General features: G+C 49.6%; 1 protein-coding gene across 1 annotated transcript; it reads right to left on the bottom strand.

Moving 5' to 3' along the window:
• Positions 1-333: 333 nt before the first annotated feature.
• On the bottom strand, positions 334-15199 carry LOC100353475 (NUT family member 2G-like). The gene is given in 9 exon segments (XM_089306458.1): positions 334-480; positions 740-996; positions 1439-1575; positions 2679-2807; positions 4622-4724; positions 4727-4864; positions 5572-5588; positions 11234-11405; positions 15190-15199. Coding segments are annotated over 9 exon segments (1110 nt in total).
• Between the last annotated feature and the right edge of the window lie 5921 nt (positions 15200-21120).

The following is a 21120-nucleotide window of genomic DNA, read 5'->3' on the forward strand; positions in this document are numbered from 1 at the left end:
TGGGCTGGATTCACAGGGGGAAAGTGGGCTGTGCTGCCCTTGCTCACCCTAGAGCTCCGCACCCTCACCTGTCCCTGTGCCCAACTCACGTGTCTGCCCCTGCAGCCTACCTGACTCAATTCCCAGAAAAGACACATCCCAGGGAGGGTAGCTGTAGACAGTTTCCCTGTGCCTGCACTAAGGGGCCCCTCCTTCCCACAATCTGCCTATTTGTAGCTCGATCGCTTAGATACCTGCTGTCCCACTTTGCCCAGACGGATCTGCTGGGCCTGCTCCCATGGTTGACCTGCTGCCCCACGTGCCGCGCCTCCCTGCTGTCCCTGCACTCCTGCCTTACTCGCTCGACTTCCCTCCCTCCTTCACCTGGCCAGAGGTCAGCCCTTCCTCCTGCTCCAGCTCCATCGACAGGGCCACGAGATCCAGCTGTGGATCTGGGGAAAGCAGTGCTTCTAGGAATTGGGGCTGAATGATGGCCTCCACCTGAAAAGCAAGAAAGAGATCTCTGCTGCCCAGGAAGCATCTGAAAACCAAGGGGATGCAAGGAGAAGCAGAAAGCAGTGCACCCCCTTTCAACATCCACGTTTGGTACTATAGATGATAGGAAAACCAGCTGGACACCCAAAAATTCGCGACACACACACACACACACACAGACGGACGTCAGGAGCTGAGTCACCTGAGTGCGTTCAGAGGGCGAGTCATGGTCATCCCCAAGGACGTACAAACCTCAGAATTTCACAGCCCACCAAGCAATGAAGTCCTCCTGAGAGATGAGCTTCTCCACGTAGTTCAGCAGTTCTGGGTCTCGAGAGTTCCCCTCCTCCCTAGGACTCCAGAAGCTGTCCTCTTCGGTGGGTGGATCAGGCCACATGGGTGTATCCTTGATGTCCACGTCCTCCATCACAGTCTCAGTGGGCATCCCCTTGGGCAAGGTGCCCTGAGGCTGCCAGTGTCTGTGGCAGGGGACAGGCAGCCAGGGCCTTGGAGATGGCATTCCTGGGGCCACACCCTGTGGATGCAGTATACAGTGTGAGGTCAGGGCTTTGGGCCTTGCACGGCCCCCATTGGGAAGGTCAGTTGTTGGAGACACAAGCTATCAGGCGGGAGCAGTGCGCCCTGACCCTGCCGCCATGAGAGGACATGGGAGCTGCAGAACCCCTAGACAGCCACCAACGCTCTGTGTTCTCTTGCTCATGCCTCAGGCCGTGGGAAGACTGTGTTGGGTGCTTGGAGAGGTGAGGGGTGAGTGGCAGTACAAATGACCACATAGATATCCAGATCGTGGGCAAAGCATTAGGGACCCTGGGCTCTTTGTGGTGCGTTCTGCAGGGAAGGGCAAACGTTGCTCTCGAGAGAATCTTCCCACGGGGGTGGGGATGGAATCGTTTGGTCCCCGTTGCCTTTGTCATGGGTTGTGGAGTGGAGTGGGAAGCTTTACCTGGCTGCTGGACCGCCACTGTGGCTGGGGGCCGTGGTGGAACCAGCGGCAGTGGGCCTGGGGGAAGCTTGCCCAGTCTGCCCTGTATCCATGGCAGCTTCTGAGTCTGCATCTCCGCTTCCTCACACTCCATGAATCTGGGAAAGAAGGGACACAACCTACTTAGGAGGGTCTGAGGCGCTGACCCCACCAGCCAGCAAATGATGGCAGAGACGTGTGAACCTTGGGCTTTGCCAGCAGGACAAACGATCTGGGAACATCTCACTCCCCCTGTACTCAAAGGGCCTGTGAGGTGGGCTCCCTGCACCATTGCAGGTCCGAGTGACCAAGGTGGTTCCCTGCAGCCTTGCCATTCCCTATGCAGATGCCCATCCGGTGTGGTGCCAGAAGCTGGTCAGCACATGATTCCTGCCAGAGGACTCCGAGACACAGTCCAGGTTCAGGGACTAGGCTGGTCGTGAGTTTTTGCATAAAGACCAGGGATGAGGTTCAGGGAGAACCCGGAGTGTGGGTAAGCCTAGCTGAGAGGGATGTCCTCTGAGAGCTGAGTGTGTGTTCATGGTATATTGGATGGGATGCCTGAGAGACAGAGTGGGGGCCCCGCGGTGAGACTGCAGTTCCCTGGGACCGAGCTCCATTCTGTAGAATGCTCTGCAATGGCATTTGAGAACACTTTGCTCAATATCTGCCAGCTCCAGGGCATGAGGCAGAAGGAACATGGCCAGGGGACCTTGTCACATGGACACAGTTCCGGGGGTCAGAGGACACACAATGGACACTGCTGGGGGTTGCACTTTGAACTTCAACACAAAGATAGTATTAGTTGCCGGTACAGGTGAGGCCGGAGATCGTGGGGGGATATGCAGGGAACCCAGACATGCAGGCAGTCGCGGGACCTTCCTGGAAGGGCAGAGACAGAACTGGCCTCCTGTAAGTGTGTGTGTGCTGACAAGTGCAGCCCATCAGGCCAGTGAACTGTGCAGGGTGTGCAGCCTCGAAGTCGAATATCAAAGTTGTGTGAGCAGCCAGCTACATGGGGGAGGAACTTGTGTGGATGGGACACAGAGAACTCAGTATCTGGCTGGTGGTTGGAACTTCCTGGGGAGAGCAGGGCCCAGGCAGGGGTTGTATTGGAACAGGTGTCCTCTTAGTGTCTCTGTTGACAGGTCCAACGTGTCAGGCCTAGCCCTGTCCCACCCTCCCCCAACTCGCAGGTCCATGCTCACGGCCCCCGACTCACTTTTCTGCCATCTCATAGAAGATCGCGCGGTCAGAGTTGCTCTTGTGCTGCCATTCCCGCATGGCAAACCGCAGGCCCTCCTCCAACAGCATGGTGGGCCTCCTCTGGGCCAGAGTCCGCAGCACTGGGCTGTAATTCAGCAGGATGAGTCCCAGTGCGCCAGCCCTCCCTGCCTGCTGCGCTGAGGGTGGACAGCTCTGCTCTGCTCCAGACTGTCCTCCCCTCTGTCCCTGTCATGTCCTTCTCTGGTGCGGGATCCCCAGGATTCCCACCCACACCTGGGCCTCAGCACCACGGGCTGCATGGTCTGCTCCGGCCTGCCCTTGAGGCCTCAGTTTCATTCGTGCCTTAGTGATGGAATGCTTGCATCACCCAGAATACTTCTTTGGAAACGCTCATTTGGAAGGCAATGTTGAGTTGGATTGGCTGCGATTGGATCATGTGACGTGATGTGCGTACACTCCACAACTGCCCTTTTTATCGTGCAGAGAGAGGCACATCACAGCTCTGTGTGTCTAGACATCAGGACCCTCGGAGATGGAGTCACATGGCAGGCACGTCAGTGACTGGGCTCTCAATCCTGCTGTGCCTTGTGCTCAGATTTCCAGACTCAGATGCGAGACATGGACATCCCTGGCTAACTGTCAGCTGGGGTGAGGTACTGTGCAGGGCCGCCCAAGGTTACTGAGACACTGCACAGAATGATTGGGCCTGGGGCTAAGACTCAAGTCCTGGGCCCTCGTGCTGAGCATGGAGTCAGGGTGTAGGGGCAAGGTCACCACCTCGGGTTTCTGAGACTTCCTAGCACACCAGATGCTGGGACTCACAGGTGGCCTGGGGCCCTGCAGATTTTCTCCCCTCCCTGGTTACTCCAGGGACAGACCCAGCACCCAGGGTTCAGGGAAACGGGGAGACCCCGGGTGGTGGAGTGGACGGATGGCAATTGTGTTCCTAAGAGGATGCTGACAGGGGGCTGGAGATGATAGTGTCCCCAAACATGGATCCCTTTCATTCGCAAGCACTGTAGGGCCACAGGCATGGGGTGGCAGGAACACCTTCCCCGTGTCACGAAACGTGGGCTGTGTCTCAGTGGTGCACGCTGAGTATACCCGTAGTCCTGCCTGGGGAAGAGAGGTGACTGTGGGAGTGAGGAAGGTCTCTCTGTCACCTGCACAGCACCCCGCGGGCTTGCGTCTAAGGCTGAGGATCCACTGAGACCCTGTGCACATGACATTCGCTTTGTCTCTCTCCCTCTTCTCCGAGGCCTACTCCTCACGATGATTGCAGGAGCTATTTTTCTCATTTTATCAGGCAGAGCACATCCCCTGGCATCTGCTGTGTACATGAGCTTAAACCTGTGGATGCTCTCTGCTGTGCCCTGGGGTGGGGGGAACTTCATCCCCTGTTGCATGAGGGCCCTGAGATGGGTGTGTGGGTGACTAACCAGGACGGCCACAAGGGATGCGGCCCCAGCACAAACTTGTGTGTCCCCGACCACCTTGCTGTCCTTCTGCACATCCACAGAAGAGTGAGGGCGGGCTGGGAAAAAGTCTTCCTGGGTACTTGCCCTTCTTACCACCCAGCTCCTGAAATCTATGAGCTGTGACCTGTGTGTGTGTGTGTGTGTGTGTGTGTGCACGCCGTGGGCAAGGGTTGCCTTGGGGACAGATGCACACTTCCTAAGCTTGGCTTTCCTGATCCCATGGTCCTCCCTGAGCTTAAGTGTTCTGGAAATGGGATCATGGAGGTTCTGGAAGGGTTACCACTCAGAGGAGGGGGCAGATCCAGTGAGCGAAGCCCCTGAAACTGGCAGGCTTACACCAGACAAACCCTGCTGGGAACCAAGCTTCTCACAGCCTTCTCCTTGCCTCAAGAGCTTCCCTCCAGAACCCTAGGCAGCCTGAGCTTACCAGCCCATGGCCCTCCCAGAGCAGAGCACTCACATGAGGAAGCAGGACAGAGCTTCAGCATCAGGGCTTTGTGGACAGTGCCTCTGCGCCAGGGCCTTGTAATGCTGCCAGCGCCGGAAGTGCATATAGACGCTTAGGGGTTGCAGGAGGCATTGCGTGAGGCCTTGGCCTGGGAGGCGGCGGTGCCACACTGCAGGTCCCCGCCATGAGACTCTGGTCCAGGGTTTACTGGAAACAGCATCACGGGGGCAGGCTGGGTGGCTGGTGGAGGAGGAACTGCAGGATGGAGGTCTGGGCAGCAGCCCCCTGGCCAGCCAGCGTGTGCACAGTGGTTGGCCCAGGCACCAGCTTCTGCACAGAAGAGCCTGGCAGAAGCAGGGCTAGGATGCTGTGTTGCCTCACAGAGACCCCCCATGGCACTCCAGTTGAGAGGGGCCTGGTCGAAGACCACAGGCTCACTGACGTTCCCAGGCTCACATGGCCAGAGGCACCATCTCCTGCCACAATGGGCATCCTTGGCAAAGCAGCAGGTAGCACGAGCTGGCTGCCTGGTGGGAACACTGCATTCAGGAGGCATGGGGGTGGCTGCCCCCAGGGCGTCTGGGTTGCTGGGCCGAGAGTGATGTGGGGACACGGTGGCAGTATCAGGGGAAACGTGGAGGTGTCAGGATTCAGTCAGGCCGAGTGCCAGCACTGGAGATGCTGTGGAGACAAAAGAAAGGGGTGACTGGAGTAGGGCCCCTGCCCTCCAGAGGGAGACTCTCCTGTTCTCCAGAGCAGATTGTTGCGATACAATACCACAGTCTCTACAGTTGAGACCCATGGGAATGGAGGAATGGTGCCGTCTGCACATAGTGCCAACTGCATCTCAGGCTCTGCTCCCACATTTGCCAAGGATCCACCAGACCCTGTCCTTCCACTTCACCGGGACCCAGAAACACCACGTTCCCAGCAAGGAACACTCGGCTTTCACTTCCACGCACAATCTCCCAGGGCATTTCTGCAGAAATGAGCAGGGCAGCAGGTAGGACAACGCTGTCAGGAACTCAGCCCTGTGGAGGACCCACATAAACCCAGGTGCAGGAAAGCAGTACACGTAGCACATATGCCTAATGATTTGAACTCTTGTGGTCACATTCAACAGTACCTTCTTAGTTGTACTATACTTTTTGCACTGTATTTTTTTTCTTTGATAGGTGTAGAGTTACAGACAGTGAGAGGGAGAGCTAGCATGATCTTCCACCCTCTGATCAATCCCCAAATGTCTACAGAAGGCTGAGCTGGTCAGAACCAAAGCCAGGGGCCAGGAGCTTCTTGCAGATCTCCCCCCGTGGGTGCAGGGGCCCTAGCACTTGGCCCATCTTCTACTGCTTTCCCAGTCCATGGCAGAGATCTGGATTGGAAGTAGACAGCGGGGACAAGAACCAGCACCCAGATGGGATGCAGAGGGTTAACCTACTGTGCCACAGCACCGGCCCTACTGTTTGCATTGTTGACAAGAAAACTGGGGAGTGGCGTTATGGCACAGCAGGTAATCTTCCACGTGGAATGCCCACATCCCATAGCAGAGTGCTGCTTTCCATTCGAATGTGTGCTTCTAAGGCAGCTTCCTGCTCATGTATTTTGGAGGCAGCACATGAAGGAACAGGTACTTGCATTCCTGCCATGCACTTGGGAGCCCCTTTGGAGGTTCTCAGGGTCTGATTTTGACAAGACCCAGCCCTGGGTATTTTCTTCACTGGTCAGGTGAGCATGGAAATGGAAATGCTGTCCCTCTCTCTCTCTCTGTCCATCTAGCCCCCATCTCTATATCTGTCTCTATCTGTCCTCTCTTTTTGTCACTCTACCATAAAACAAATACAGCAAATCTTAACAGAAGAAATGAAAAAAAAAAATCCTCTCATGGAAACTCCCTTTGTTTTTTCTTTTCTTTTTTTTTTAACTTTTATTTAATGAATATAATTTCCAAAGTACAGCTTATGGATTACAATGGCTCCCCTCCGATAACTTCCCTCCCACCCGCAACCCTCCCCTTTCCCTCTCCCTCCCCCCTTCCATTTGTGGGGAGCAATCCGGACTGGACTAAGTTACTGGAATTAAGACTTATTCTATGCATCTGCTCTCCCACAATATGGCGCTGGGAGAGAAGTAAACAGCTTCCGCACAGCTGCCTCCAGTTCAACCAATTAACTGTAGGACTTGCTCCTGATTGGAGAGCAGCGTACTCGGCGTGTGGGCAGCCGAGTTAGGATTGGCGGAGGAGGACTATAAAGGAGGAGAGAGACGGCATGCACCGGGAACATCTATGGGGAACATCTAAGGGAACCCGTGCAGCCCCCGAGAAGAGCCGGCCGGCGGTGTGCCGCTCCCCTGCGGAAGTGGGGAATGCGGCCAGGGGGAACTGCCCTTCCACGGAGGTGGAAGGGATAGTAGCCAACCCGGGAAGAACCAGCAGCAAACCCGGGGAGGGCCGAGCAGACAAGAGAACAGCGCAGGGTCCTGTGTCGTTCCTCCACGAAGAGGGGGAGCGACATAATGGTGCCGTGACTCGGATATGAAGCCTAGGCAGGGTTCTGTGTTGCTCCTCCACGAAGACGGGGAGCGACATAATGGTGCCGTGACTCGGATATGAAGCCTAGGCAGGGTTTAGTGTCGTTCCTCCACAAAGAGGGGGAGCGACATAATGGTGCCGTGACTCGGATATGAAGCCTAGGCAGGGTTCTGTGTTGCTCCTCCACGAAGACGGGGAGCGACATAATGGTGCCGTGACTCGGATAGGAAACCTAGGACGGATAGGAAACTTAGGAGGGAAGAAATGACTCGGATAGGAAACCTAGGACGGATAGGAAACTTAGGAGGGAAGAAACAGGAAGAAGCAGGAAAATGCCGGAGAGAGAGACTAGCAAAGAGCCTAGGTGCCGGAAGAAGCTATTGAAAGCCTAGGCATAGACTCGGATATGGACTGTGGGAAAGAAGTTAGGATTGAAAGCGAAAGTGAAAGCTTTCATAGACTCGGATGCGGACTATGGCGGGGAAGCTAGGAGACTGAAAGCGAAAGTGAAACCTATAAGAAACTTAGACTTGGATACGGACTGTGGGGAGAGGCCAGGAGAAATGAGGGAGGAATATTGTTGGAAGAAAACTTAGGGAAACACACCGGGTAGAGAAAAATGTTAGGGAGGATGAAGCCGCGAGTGCAGGCCAAGCCATCTTGGAATTCTTCAAGTCACCCTGGGGAGCAAGAGGCGAAGATCTGGAACCAGAGGCAGAGACGTGGGCCGCCAGGATTCGCCAGGTTAGTCCGGGGAACTTGGACTGAATGCCGGTGGTGGCGGAAACATTCGCGGAAGCCGCCGCGTGCAGAGAGAGCACGGGGCATTGGCGCGAGGCCGTGGTGCGGGCGCGAAGTGCGTGGAGACCGCGGAGCGTGCGCGCAGAGCCTGGAACCCGCCGGCGGGGCGAGGCGCCGGGAAGCCGCGCAGAGCTGTGAAGCCGCCGCGGGGCGGGCGCCGGCGGGGCGAGGCGCCGGGAAGCCGCGCAGAGCCGTGAAGCTGCCGCGGGGCGAGGTGTCGAGAAGCAGCCTCGGGGCGAGCGCCGCCGGGAAACCGCGGGGATAAGAGAAGCCGCGGGAAGTTTAGAAGTAAAATGAGAGAAATAGGAATGCTGGAAGATAGAAGTAAAATGGGAGAAATAGGAATGCCCGGAGATAGAGAAATAGAGAAATAGAAAGGCCTCCCTACAACACTGCACTGTGAGAGCTTGGATTCGGTCTGCCTGATTAAGTGAGGCGATGAGCACGATGAGCACCTGCGGCGGCTAGCAGCTTATGCGCCGCAGGTCACCGAAGACAGGCACGAATTAACATCAGTAAGGCTTCCCCACAATGCAACAATTAGGAGGCTTGGATTCGGTCTGCCTGATTTAAGGCGGTAAGCACCAGCAAGCAGCTCGACCAAAGCATGAGCTGCAGGTCACCGAAGATAGGCACAAACCAACACTAATAAGTCTCCCCCACAATACGGCAATGAGAAGGCTTGGATTCGGTTTGCCTGATAGGTTTTGTAAGCACCTGCAGGCAGTTCTAGCAGAGCAGAGCATGCGCTGCAGGGCACCGAACACAGGCACGCATCAGCGCCTAAAAACCTCCTCACAACATGGCGAAGAGAGGACCCGGATTCGGTTTGCCTGATGGATAGGACTTGTAAGAGCCTGTGGCAACTCTAGCAAGTAGAGCAGAGTGTGTGCCGCGGGACACCGAAGACAGGCGCGTATCAACGCCAAAAATAAAAAGAAAGGGGGATCTGTGGGGAGCAATCCGGACTGGACTAAGTTACTGGAATTAAGACTTATTCTATGCATCTGCTCTCCCACAATATGGCGCTGGGAGAGAAGTAAACAGCTTCCGCACAGCTGCCTCCAGTTCAACCAATTAACTGTAGGACTTGCTCCTGATTGGAGAGCAGCGTACTTGGCGTGTGGGCAGCCGAGTTAGGATTGGCGGAGGAGGACTATAAAGGAGGAGAGAGACGGCATGCACCGGGAACATCTATGGGGAACATCTAAGGGAACCCGTGCAGCCCCCGAGAAGAGCCGGCCGGCGGTGTGCCGCTCCCCTGCGGAAGTGGGGAATGCGGCCAGGGGGAACTGCCCTTCCACGGAGGTGGAAGGGATAGTAGCCAACCCGGGAAGAACCAGCAGCAAACCCGGGGAGGGCCGAGCAGACAAGAGAACAGCGCAGGGTCCTGTGTCGTTCCTCCACGAAGAGGGGGAGCGACACCATTCACATCAAGATTCCTTTTCAATTCTCTTTCTATACAGAAGATCAGTTTAGAATATATTAAGTAAAGATTTCAACAGTTTGCACCCACATAGAAACACAAAGTGAAAAATACTGTTTGAGTACTAGTTATAGTATTAAATCTCAATGTACAGCACATTAAGGACAGAGATCCTACATGAGGAGTAAGTGCACAGTGACTCCTGTTGTTGACTTAACAAATTGACACTCTTGTTTATGGCATTAGTAACCACCCTAGGCTCTTGTCATGAGTCGCCAAGGCTATGGAAGCCTTTTGAGTTCACCAACTCTGATCATATTTAGACAAGGTCGTAGTCAAAGTCAAAGTTTTCTCCTCCCTTCAGAGAAAGGTACCTCCTTCTTTGATGACCTGTTCTTTTCACTGGGATCTCACTCGCGGAGATCTTTCATGTAGGGTTTGGTTGTTTTGGTTTGGTTTGGTTTGGTTTTTTTTTGGCAGAATGTTTTGGCTTTCCATGTCTGTAATACTCTCATGGGCTTTCAGCCGGATCCGCATGCTTTAAGGGGTGATTCTGAGGCCAGAGTGCTGGGAAACTCCCTATGAATATCAACCACACTACACAGCTGTGCCTTCCATCAGCCACACTACACAGATGGGCGTACCTGAGTAGGTAGTCAACTGAGCACCGTATTGGGTTTTTTTTGGTTTTTGTTTGTTTGCTTGTTTTGTTTTTCGTTTTTTGTTTTTTGTTTTTCTGTTTTTTTGTTTTTCACAGGTAGAGTTAGAGTTGAGAGAGAGACAGAGAGAAAGGTCTTCCTTCTGTGGGTTCACTCCCCAAATGGCCGCCATGGCCAGCGCTGCGCCAATCCGAAGCCAGGGGCTAGGCGCCTCCTCTAGGTCTCCCAGGTGGGTGCAGGGGCCCCAGCACCAGGGCCATCCTCCACTCTCCTCCCGGCCAACAGCAGAGAGCTAGACTGGAAGAAGAGCAACTGGGACTAGAACCCGGGGCCCATATGGGATGCCGGTGCCGCAGACGGAGGATTAACCAAGTGAGCCACGGCGCCGGCCCCGAAGTGCAGTGTTGTTCAAGGCAGACTTGGACAGAGGGCCCACCGTGTAATGTGGATTGCATAAAGTGAATGAGAGAGGTGAGCATCTGGTAAAGGGGAGCAAGTTTTTGGGAACTAGGGTGGCCCAAGCCATATGCAGGTGAAAGTAAGTGGCAACCCTGTTGTGGAAGAAAAGACAACAGCTACTAGAAAAGAAAGAAGCCGTCACTGGGTGGGAAGGAGCTGGGAGGCTGTGGGCCGAGGGGGTGGGGGTAACTCCCAGCCTGACCCATGCGAGGAGAGCTAAGTGCAGAGTGGGTCAGGGAAGTCAACAGCAGTGAGTCATTTGATGGCCAGGTCTGTGTCTCCCCTGTGCTGCGGGAATCTGAGACACCCAAGGAAAAGCACTAAGAAGCAACTTAGGGCGAGCTCCAGGATCTGCATAAGGCTAGGGCTCTGGTCTCCCTGAACCCTCCCTCTGTCTCCACCACATCGCCATCCCTCTTCTTTCTACGAACCCATGCTCAGGTGGCCTGTTTCCTTCTCTGTTGTACAAAGAATCAATCCATGTGTACCCCACCTCTTCTCCTCACCCGACATTTGCACCAGGGCATCGTGAGGAGTCTAAGTTGCTTCTCCACCTTTGCAGCATCCTCAGGTCAACATGAGTTTGCTGAGCCTCTCTAGGGAAGTCGTGCATGTGGATTCAGGAGGTTCTGCCTGCCTTCTCCTTTGGCCCAATGCCCTGTCCCCAGGGGAAATGTCTAGTGTGCTTTCCCATGGATCACAGGAGTGACAGGGAATCTGGTTTCACAGCCCCTCCCCTTCACACTTACCTCCTCCTGGAGCTGTCTCCCTGGGCTTGGACACTCAGCAGGGCTGGCTGGCCGCCTCCACAGTGGGAAATCACCAGTTCAGGACCGAGGCAGGGAGCGGGCTGCTCAGAGTCCAACTGCTGCTGGGACAAATTTAAAGGTAACTGGAACGGAATGTTGGGTTCAGGCTTCCCTGGTGGGGGAGGGGAGGCAAGAGATGGCCTGGGTGTGGCTGGGGACACATTCCATGGGGGTTCTGGCAGGCAGGCTAGAACCACAAGTGACACATTTGACACACAAGGGATGTCTGTGTCTTTAGGCCATTTTAAAGTGCTGCAGATTCCCAACAGGAAGCTTGTACTTGGTGACCCTTTCACTCCATTCCATCTCAAGAAGCCTTCCTTTGCAGGCCTCACCCACCCTGCTTCCCGTGTGTGCAAGTAGGCTCTAAGGATGTTCCAGAATGGCTGCCCTTGCTCCTCCATTTCAGAGCACAGTATGAGGGCATGCTTGCTTTGGGATGCTATAGGAGTGGGTGTAGCGAGTAAGGCCTCTCAGTAATCAGTACATTGGTCTCCTGTGGACACTTCATCCTGAAGGATTCATTCTTGTCTCTCCAAGTACTGTTCCCTGCTAAAATCTCTGTGTTCTGCAAAGGACCCTCTTAGTTTTGATCCCCTTCGATAAAGCCTCACTTCAATAATGAGTAATATTAAAGTCTGCAGACTAACACAGAAATTCTCTGCTTTTTGTTACTGATAGTGTTTGTTGTTCAGTGTGTAATGCTCTTCATTTCATACTGTAACATCCTCTAACAAGAAGTTGTATAGTTCATAAAAATTTCAAGTCCCCTAGGGCCAGGCATTTTTCTAGGAGTCAACACATGCCTATCTTATATCAAAGTGTCTGGGTGTGACTCACAGCTCCTTTTCCCTTTCGGCTTCCTGCTAATATGCACCAAAAGAGGCAAATGGAAGGCTCAAGTATTCAGGTACATGCACACAAGTGACTGTCCTGGATTGACTTCCAAGTCCAAGTTCCCAGCATTGTGTTTGCATAGACTTAGACTTTGAAGGTATTGGAGAGTGAAGCAGAGTTTAGGAGCTATGCTGATCTGCCTATCTACTTCTTTAAAAAAACTCCTAGTACCCAAAAGAGCTATGTGTCCAAATTTATCAAATATAAACAAATGATACCAAGTTGAATTTGAATTTCAGATATGAGAGGTAGTTTTGAATATAATCATTTTCCATAGATTGAAATTTTTTATTATTTATCTGATAACTTTTTATTATTTACATTTCATTGGTTCCCTGCATTGTATCTGAAATTGCTGTCTACACAGTGTAATATTAAGCTGTTATCATTTTCTAACTCTTAAAAGCAGAATTTGAAGTAAAGAGAGTGAATGGTCACGGTGGCTCTACGACCAAGTACAGTAGTTGCAAGGAAACAGAACTGTAGTCCTTTTTGATGATACTGAATTTGCAGTAGCCATCCCAGAATACTGACTATCTATCCTTAGCGGAACGTGAGCTGTATGTCAGGGACAGAGAGGCAAGTGACTTTTTTCTTCTGCTCTAACATAAAACTTACTGGGCTTTCCTAGAGCCCTTGAATCTCGAGGAGTTAAAAATCTGCTGCCCAAGCCAAACACACTTCTCATTCTCAATCTGTCACTCCCATCTAGCTGGCCCATCTTGACTGCATCACAGAATGTAGCTCTTTGGATTCCAGGGTCATCATCTCATGAGTGGATGTCATTGTCACATCCCTTTATCAGAAAGTTGAATCATTCATATTGTGATATTGTGAAGAATTGCCAGTTTATCAGTGTCAAAATGCTATGAAATTGCAATAGTATTTCATCATAGTAGAAAAGTTTTTGTTACTCAAAACAGACAAGGCACACACACTCCAAAGGATTGCAACCACACCCCAGAAGACTTTTTGGCATTTTGGATGGTTTTTTTTTTTTTTTTTTTTTTTTTTTTGACAGGTAGAGTGGACAGTTAGAGAGAGAGAAAGGTCTTCCTTTTCCGTTGGTTCACCCCCCAGTGGCTGCTCTGGCAACACATTGTGGCCGGTGCACCATGCCGATCTGAAGCCAAGAGCCAGTTGTTTCTCCTGGTCTTCCTCGCGGGTGCAGGGCCCAAGCACTTGGGCCATCCTCCACTGCCCTCCCGGGCCACAGCAGAGAGCTGGACTGGAAGAGGGGCAACCGGGACAGAATCCAGCACCCCGACCAGGACTAGAACCTGGGGTGCTAGCGCCAGAGGTGGAGGATTAGCCTGGTGAGCCGCGGCGCTGGCTGGCTTTTTGGACTTTTGCCAGTGTGGGTCCATGCTGTCCTGCACCTCCAGGGCATGTGGCCTTCAGGCCACCCGCTCCATGCTTCCTGGCCTGCGTGCTCCTCCACGTGGCTGACTCCTGGTGCTCAGTATGAATCCAGATTTCCCTCTCTCTCTCTCTCTCTCTTTTTTTTTTTTTTTTTTTTTTTTTTTTTTTTTTTTGGACAGGCAGAGTTAGTGAGAGAGACAAAGAGACAGAGAGAAAGGTCTTCCTTTTTCCATCGGTTCACCCCCTAAGTGGCCGCTACTGCCGGCGCCCTGCGCCAATTGAAGCCAGGAGCCAGGTGCTTCCTCCTGGTCTCCTATGTGGGTGCAGGGCCCAAGGACCTGTGCCATCCTCCCCTGCCTTCCTGGGCCACACAGAATCCGGCACCCCGACCGGCACTAGAACCCGGGGTGCCGGCACCGCAAGTGGAGGATTAGCCTAGTGAGCCGCAGCGCCAGCCTTCCCTCTCTCTTTAGATAGGGCCCTCATTCTACTATGCATTTCTTTGACTGAATAAAAGGTTTAAAAACGTACGCTGCCTCATTCATTTATGCCGCTATTCAGAATTCTCTGAATATTAGCAAAACCCACACAGGCCTATTACTACAGGGAGTTTATTAGGAAGCACACGGTGATGTCATATGGCACCCATATTCTGATGTCACAACTGCAGGGACTTTGCTGTAGGCTGCACCACTGCAGAGTCTTTCACCAAGGGTGAAATTGCGTGGTGAGAGATTCTGTGGTTTTGAAAACCGGAGATGTTTCCTGGGGCTAGTTAAAGGAGAGATGGCCTCGGGAAGTCGAGGAAGGACCAGTGCCCTTAGCAGCTGAGCCCCAGAGGCTTTTCGGATCACAAGTACTCTGCTCTCGGTGTCCCTGGCCCCTTCAGGATGCCAGGACTGCGCATGCGCACGCCCTCTGTCAACTGCACATCCCAGAGCTTGGCCTCCGCCCTTCGTCGTCTTCCAGTGTCTGCAGCGGCAGTGGGTCCCAGGAGAGGCGCAGGCATGAGAAGAAAGCGGGTTCCCGATGGTCTGTTGCTCCATTAGTGGAGACTAGGGTACATTGCAGACAGGAAGTAATGGATACCCAGGCTCGCCGCGAACTAAGCGTCACTGCTCTCACCTTTGGTCTGTGTGGCTCCGGGGGCTCCGTGGGAAATTGGCCTCCGCCGATCCTGGTGCTTGTCCTTGCTGTGTAGACATCCGAACTTGACGTGAGGCTGCTGTAATATTGCAGAGGGACCCGGGTGCCCTGTGGGTGACACTGTGTAAGGAAGACGTTGGGATTCTAAAACCCCGATCCAGGGCTGCAAGGACGGAGTCCATATCTCACATACAGCATCTCCTGAAAGTAAGGAACAGATAGCGCTTGTGTTTTTGTTACAATCGTGTGTCAGCTATGTCATTGGTCTGCTCACTTTAATAATAAGCTTTTTGTTCCTAGTCTGATGTTAGATCATGGTCGTCTTGCCAGCATAGGTTAGAAGTGGATGCAAAATTTAGGCCAAAATCTTTAAAAGTGGGATCTGAGATATGCATCTCACTGCATGAAATTTATAAAAAAAGAATACATTTATAGAACTTACAGTACAGAATTTTGTATATGCTATGGTTTGTATCGTGTTTGCTACTCACCTGTTAACATCAGTGCCACATACTGCACACTGGTATGGGTGTGCATTCATGGGATTTGGGGAGCACTGTGTTTTTTGAGGATGTTGAGTCTTGTTGAATTGGAGGGCATGTGAGAATTACAGGGTGGTTGTGGGTATCTGAAGGTATGACTGTGTATTTGTTAGTGTTTTGGTGTTTTCAGGAGTTCAGGACATGTATGTTGCTATTTTTGTGTTTTTGGAGGGTTTTGGTAGGACTGTATTTTTTAAGATTTGTTTACTTGAAAGGCAGGACAACAGAGAGAAGAGTAGAGAGATCTTCAATCCACTGCTGCATTACCCAAGAATCCGTAACTGTCAAGTCTGGGACAGGTGAAACCTGGGAGCCAAAAGCTCCATCCTGGTCTCCTGCACCGGTGACAGCAGGTACATTAGCAGCAAAGCTGTTCAAAACAAAGCAGCAGGACACAGACTGACAATGCTGTGTCAGAAGCAGCTGCTGCACCACAGTGCTGGCCTCTTAGGAATCTGTTTGTATTCCTTCTTGGGTTGGTTATGTCTTTAAGAGGTTAGTGAGAATCTTATTTGTGTGCACATATGTGTGGGTGGTGTTGTTTTTGTGCATATTTGGTATAAAGGGTGGATGAGGATTTCTTTGTGAGTCTGTATTTTTTAAATATTTATTTATGTGAAAGAGTGACAGAGTGAGGGACACAGAAGGAAAGAGATCCCATCCACTGTTCGGCTCCCCAAATGGCTGCAATAGCCAGGGCTGAGCCAGGCAGGAGCCAGGAACCTGGAACTCCATCTGGGTCTTGCACATGGGTAGCAGGGGCCCAAGTTCTCGGGTCAACTTCTGCTGCTTTCCTAGGCACGTAACCACGGGAGCTTAGTGGAAGTGAAGCAGCTGGGACTGGACCTGGCAGTTTGATAGGGGACAATGTCCTTGCAGACACTTGCCCAGCCTCAAGTAGGCTTCGGCATTGGTCCTGTGAGTCTGTGTTGTTGAGTGTATTTGAGGCGTGTGAGATGCAGTGCATGTGCACTCAAGGATTGGCAGGTTGACTGTTAGTAACTTTGGATTTGTAAGAGTATTTTATCTGTTTTTCCCAAGAATATTGCAGTTTATGTGTGTGTTTGTGTATATGTGTGAAATGAGCTTGCAGGAATTATCTGCATGTACATAGCTGCTGTATAAAAAGCTTATTTGGCTGTGCAATGCAATTTGTATATTTGAGATAAAGAATCCTTTTTTTTACTGGGAGTATACTTTGCAGTTATGTGTGGGTTGATGGTGACTTTTAGTGGTTGTTTAGGCATATTGTAAGTGTGAGGGCATGCCGGCGCTGTGGCTCAATAGGCTAATCCTCCGCTTTGCGGCGCCAGCACACTGGGTTCTAGTCCTGGTCAGGGCACCGGATTCTGTCCCGGTTGCCCCTCTTCCAGGCCAGCCCTCTGCTATGGCCCGGGAGCGCAGTGGAGGATGGCCCAAGTGCTTGGGCCCTGCACCTGCATGGGAGACCAGGAGAAGCACCTTGCTCCTGCCATCGGATCAGCGCGGTGCGCCAGCCACAATGCACCAGCCGCGGTGGCCATTGGAGGGTGAACCAACGGCAAAAGGAAGACCTTTCTCTCTGTCTCTCTCTCTCACTGTCCACTCTGCCTGTCAAAATAAATAAATAAATAAATAAAAATAAAAAATAAAAGTGTGAGGGCATATTTGTAAAGATTTTTGGGAACTGATTATATACTTTGGGCTGTAAATGATTCTGTATTTAGGGAGAAGGAGGCGTTATATCCATGTGAGTACTCTGTTTTGCATGATTATGTATATGCAGGTTATTTGGGGTTGTGTGTACAGAGAATATAAAAATTCTTGGACGTGGAATTTAAAGTTTGCTTTTTTTGCAAGAACTTGCTATTTCCATTCATATAGGAGATCTTCAGAAAGTTCCTTCACATGTGCATTTTGAAAAACCTGTGCACATTGGGAAGAATTCTGGGGTGTTTCTAAATATTTTGGAAATGTTGGGGTGTGTAGTCAGGAGGCTGTATTCTGAAGACATGGCATATAGTATAGTGTGTTAAAGATATATATATTCTGTGATTGGGAGTGTGCGTGTATGCATGTATATGTTTAAATTTGTTAGTTGAGTATGTATTAGTCTGTGTTCAGGGATATTTAGTGTTTTATGTTTTTGTGTGTATGTATCTTGAGTGGTTGACACAAATTCATGAGCTTTGTTGGCAAATGTATATAAGGTGATCATATACTTTATGTTTACTATGGAGCATAACTCGAAGATTTTGGTAATGATGTTTCCATGTATCATCCTAGCATTGGCGTTGTGTTCTTATTTATCTGATACAGCTTGTTTGTGGCTCTTTATGTACTTTAGGTTATAGAACATAAGAAATATGTATTTGGGGGCATTGGATTTCAATGTGTGTGTGTGTGTGTGTGTGTGTGTGTGTTTGGAAATAGAGAAGCTATGTAGGTTATATGTGCTTTCAAGAATTGTGGTATATGCTCCATAGAATGCAACACAGCAGTAAACAAAAAAATACAAAATCCTGTCATTTGCAATAAAATGGGTGAAACTCAAAAACATCATACTTAGTGAAATAAGCTAGTCTCAGGACAAATACCATATGTTCTATTAGTAATAACTAATAGAGCATGTAAAAGACAATCTATAGAAATAAAATTGAGAGCACTGACTTTGAACAGCCCTTGTCACCACTGTTGAGGAGAAGTTTTTTTTTTTTTTCAAACTATTTGTTGAACTCTTCAATTAACATAGAGTTAATCATATCATATGTGTATAAAGTTAATTGAAAATAGATCTTAGTGAAAAATAAGAATGGGAGTAGGAGAGGGAGGAGGAAGACAGGTGGGAGTGTGGGTGAGAGTGGATATGGTGGGATGAATCACCATGTTCCTAAAGCTATAATTATGAAACATATGAAGTTTATATTCCATAAAAGGTTTCTGGAAAAAAAAGAATTGTAGTATGTGTATATTTTATAGCTGGGTATTGCATGTAGATCTTTCTGGTGTGTGGGCCCCAATTGTTTATATTCATTGACAGCCTGTATATGTAAGGTTTTCAGTGTGTGTATATGGGCATTGCCTCCTTTGTACATGTTTGCATACAGATGCATGTTTGTGTGAGTGTGTGTATATGTGTGACTGTATTTGTAGGAATGGCATGTGAGAATTCAGGGAAAGTAAGTTTTTTTCTGTAAAAATTGAGGTAGGAATGGTTACTCTGTTTCGGTGTATATGAGTATGCAGAATTTTCCTGGGGCGTACATTCTGCAGCAATGTAGTGTGGCTTTACTGAGGTAGGGGCATAGGGTCCTACTTGCAGAGCAATTGGAATGTGTGTACAGATTCATATGATGGAATACAGGTGAGCTTAATGTGGCTCATAGAAGCTTGGCGCATATCTCTGTCCAGTTCTGTGTTCATTGACATCAGGTTGGTAGCTTGAAATTAGTCATAGTGGGATATTTACACCAGATAAACGTGAAAATACAAAGCCTCTTCCATACCCGTGGAGGGAATCTTGTTAAGCATTTAAAGTGCACCACTACACACTTCACAACTGTGTGTATGTGTGTGTGTGTGTGCACATGCCTATATGTGTGTGTTTTATTTTGTTCACAGACACAAAGGGACAGTTCTGTTGTGGTGTTGCCAGAAAACTAGTCTGAAACAGCAGTTGCTCAACAGTTAGCTTCATTTTCTTGTGAAAAGTAAAGAGACAGTGGGCTGTTACAATTCCCTGAGGAACCTGCCTCTCCAAGAAGTGATTTTCTAGGGCTTTCATAGCGAGGGTTAGGGGAGTGTGCAGGATGTAAAAAACCGAGAAGAGGAGTCCCTTCTTGCTTATAATAAACAGCCAGGATATAGGATGGGGGAAGTAGGCACTTCCTATTCCACCTAAATACATCTTCATACTTTGTATGTTCAGAAATATGTCTTTCAACCTTCCTTGTTTCTGGTGGTCTGGCTTCCTGTGAGTGTAGTGTTACAAGATAATGCTTCTTCCAACATCCTCTGAAAATCAAACTGTGATTAATGAACTGCTTCAGGTTCTGCACTCTTGTTCCTGTGCCCCTTTTTGCCAAAATGCTGCTCTATTGATTACAAAATGTTCCTAAGATACTGCACTCATCTTCCTTTTTAAAACATAGTTTATTTGCCAGCACCACGGCTCACTGGGCTAATCCTCCACCTGCGGTGTCGACACCCCAGGTTCTAGTTCCGGTTGGGGCGCTGGTTCTGTCCTGGTTGCCCCTCTTCCAGTCCAGCTCTCTGCTGTGGCTCAGGAAAGCAGTGGAGGATGGGCTAAGTACTTGGGCCCTGCACCCGCATGGGAGTCCAAGAGGAGGCACCTGGCTTCTGGCTTTGGATCGGCGCAGCACACCAGCCATGGCAGCCATTTCGGGGGTGAACCAACAGAAGGAAGACCTTTCTCTCGGTCTCCCTCTTTCTCTGTCTAACTCTGCCTGTCCAAAAAAAAAAACATAGTTTATTTTGATAACATATTTTAATTAGATTATTGTCAATAACATAAAGCCTCGGCTAAATAACAAGTTAAACAGATAAAAAATAGAACGACCATAGTCCAGCAGGAAAATATGCAAAGGCTATAAGAATGATCAAATGGGAAGGTGTTCAACTTCATTCATGTAGGCTTTAAAAGTCACAGAATCATGAATACTATAGTGATATATCATTCCAATAAGTTCATTGGACAAATATTTAAACCAAAGTTTGACAAAACACTCTATATACAACAGAACTGATAGACATGGCATTTCTTTTTTAATTTTACTTCCCACATATAAAGGAGATTATAAAGTATTTGTCTTCCTGTGTCTGGCTCATTTCACTCAACATGATGTCCTCCACTTCCAATTTTAAATTTGCAAATTCATCATATTGCTTTAAAGTGTCCAAAAGATTCCTTTTAATAAATGGCCTGACTTTAGTCTAAGCCACGAAGTACCAAATCACAAGAATTGCCATTACACCCAGTTCTAGGTCTCCCAAGAGTTCTGTGTGGTCTTCCCAAGATTTGGCTGCTGGGAGCACAATCTTTTCTAAGGGATTGTACAACCCTGAAGAAGCATTTTAACATGGAGAACAAGAACAGTACCCGCATATACCTCTGTTTCTAACAAATTTCGTTAAACATTTTTTGGATCCACTTGTCCAAATTCCCTCTCATTGTATGAAGTCCCAACATCCATCCTATGTTAAATGATGTTTTCCTCTTTGATAAGAATGTATTGTAAATATAGTATGACTAAAATGCACTGCTTTCAAATATATGTGATATGAGGTCACCGTTTTCAGCATTCCTGTAGGTAACCATTGTTCAAAGTATGTACTTGCCTGTTATTTTTGTCCAAATAAAATCACATTGAACTCTCCTCAAATAATATCAAGGGGTTATACTCAAATGCCACAGTTGAACCTCATTTGTACCCCTGCAAGAGTCAGAAAGTGCTTAGAATATTCCTCTGTTCAAACAGAATTTGGGGTAGAAAACCCTTTGTGTCCTATCAACCTCAATGTCTGGAGGTGGAAGGCTCAATCTGCTCTGATGATACTGTCACATGAATCTTGTGAACAGAGGCCAAAACTAATTTTGAAGTGTATGAATTATGCTTAATGTTATTGTAGTTAGACTTTAATAAAAATACATGAAATATGTTTACTGACACCTCTGACTGTTGGTTCTGAAATTTCCACACGGCATATGTCTGATCCTTATCAGCCACATGATAGAAAAAGGCTCTGATGGAGTCAGCAAAAGAAGAGAAATGTACAGCTTTTAAAAAGCCATTTGTCTGGCTTTTCACACCTTAATAATGATGAAGTGTCTAGCTCTCAGGATGGTGACTCATGCTTCCCTAGTCCTACACCCAGTATTAA

The sequence above is a fragment of the Oryctolagus cuniculus genome, chromosome 1 (genome assembly GCF_051225735.1).
Source record: "Oryctolagus cuniculus isolate XC-2025 breed Fujian yellow rabbit chromosome 1, ASM5122573v1, whole genome shotgun sequence".
NCBI classification, from domain to species: Eukaryota; Metazoa; Chordata; class Mammalia; order Lagomorpha; family Leporidae; genus Oryctolagus; species Oryctolagus cuniculus.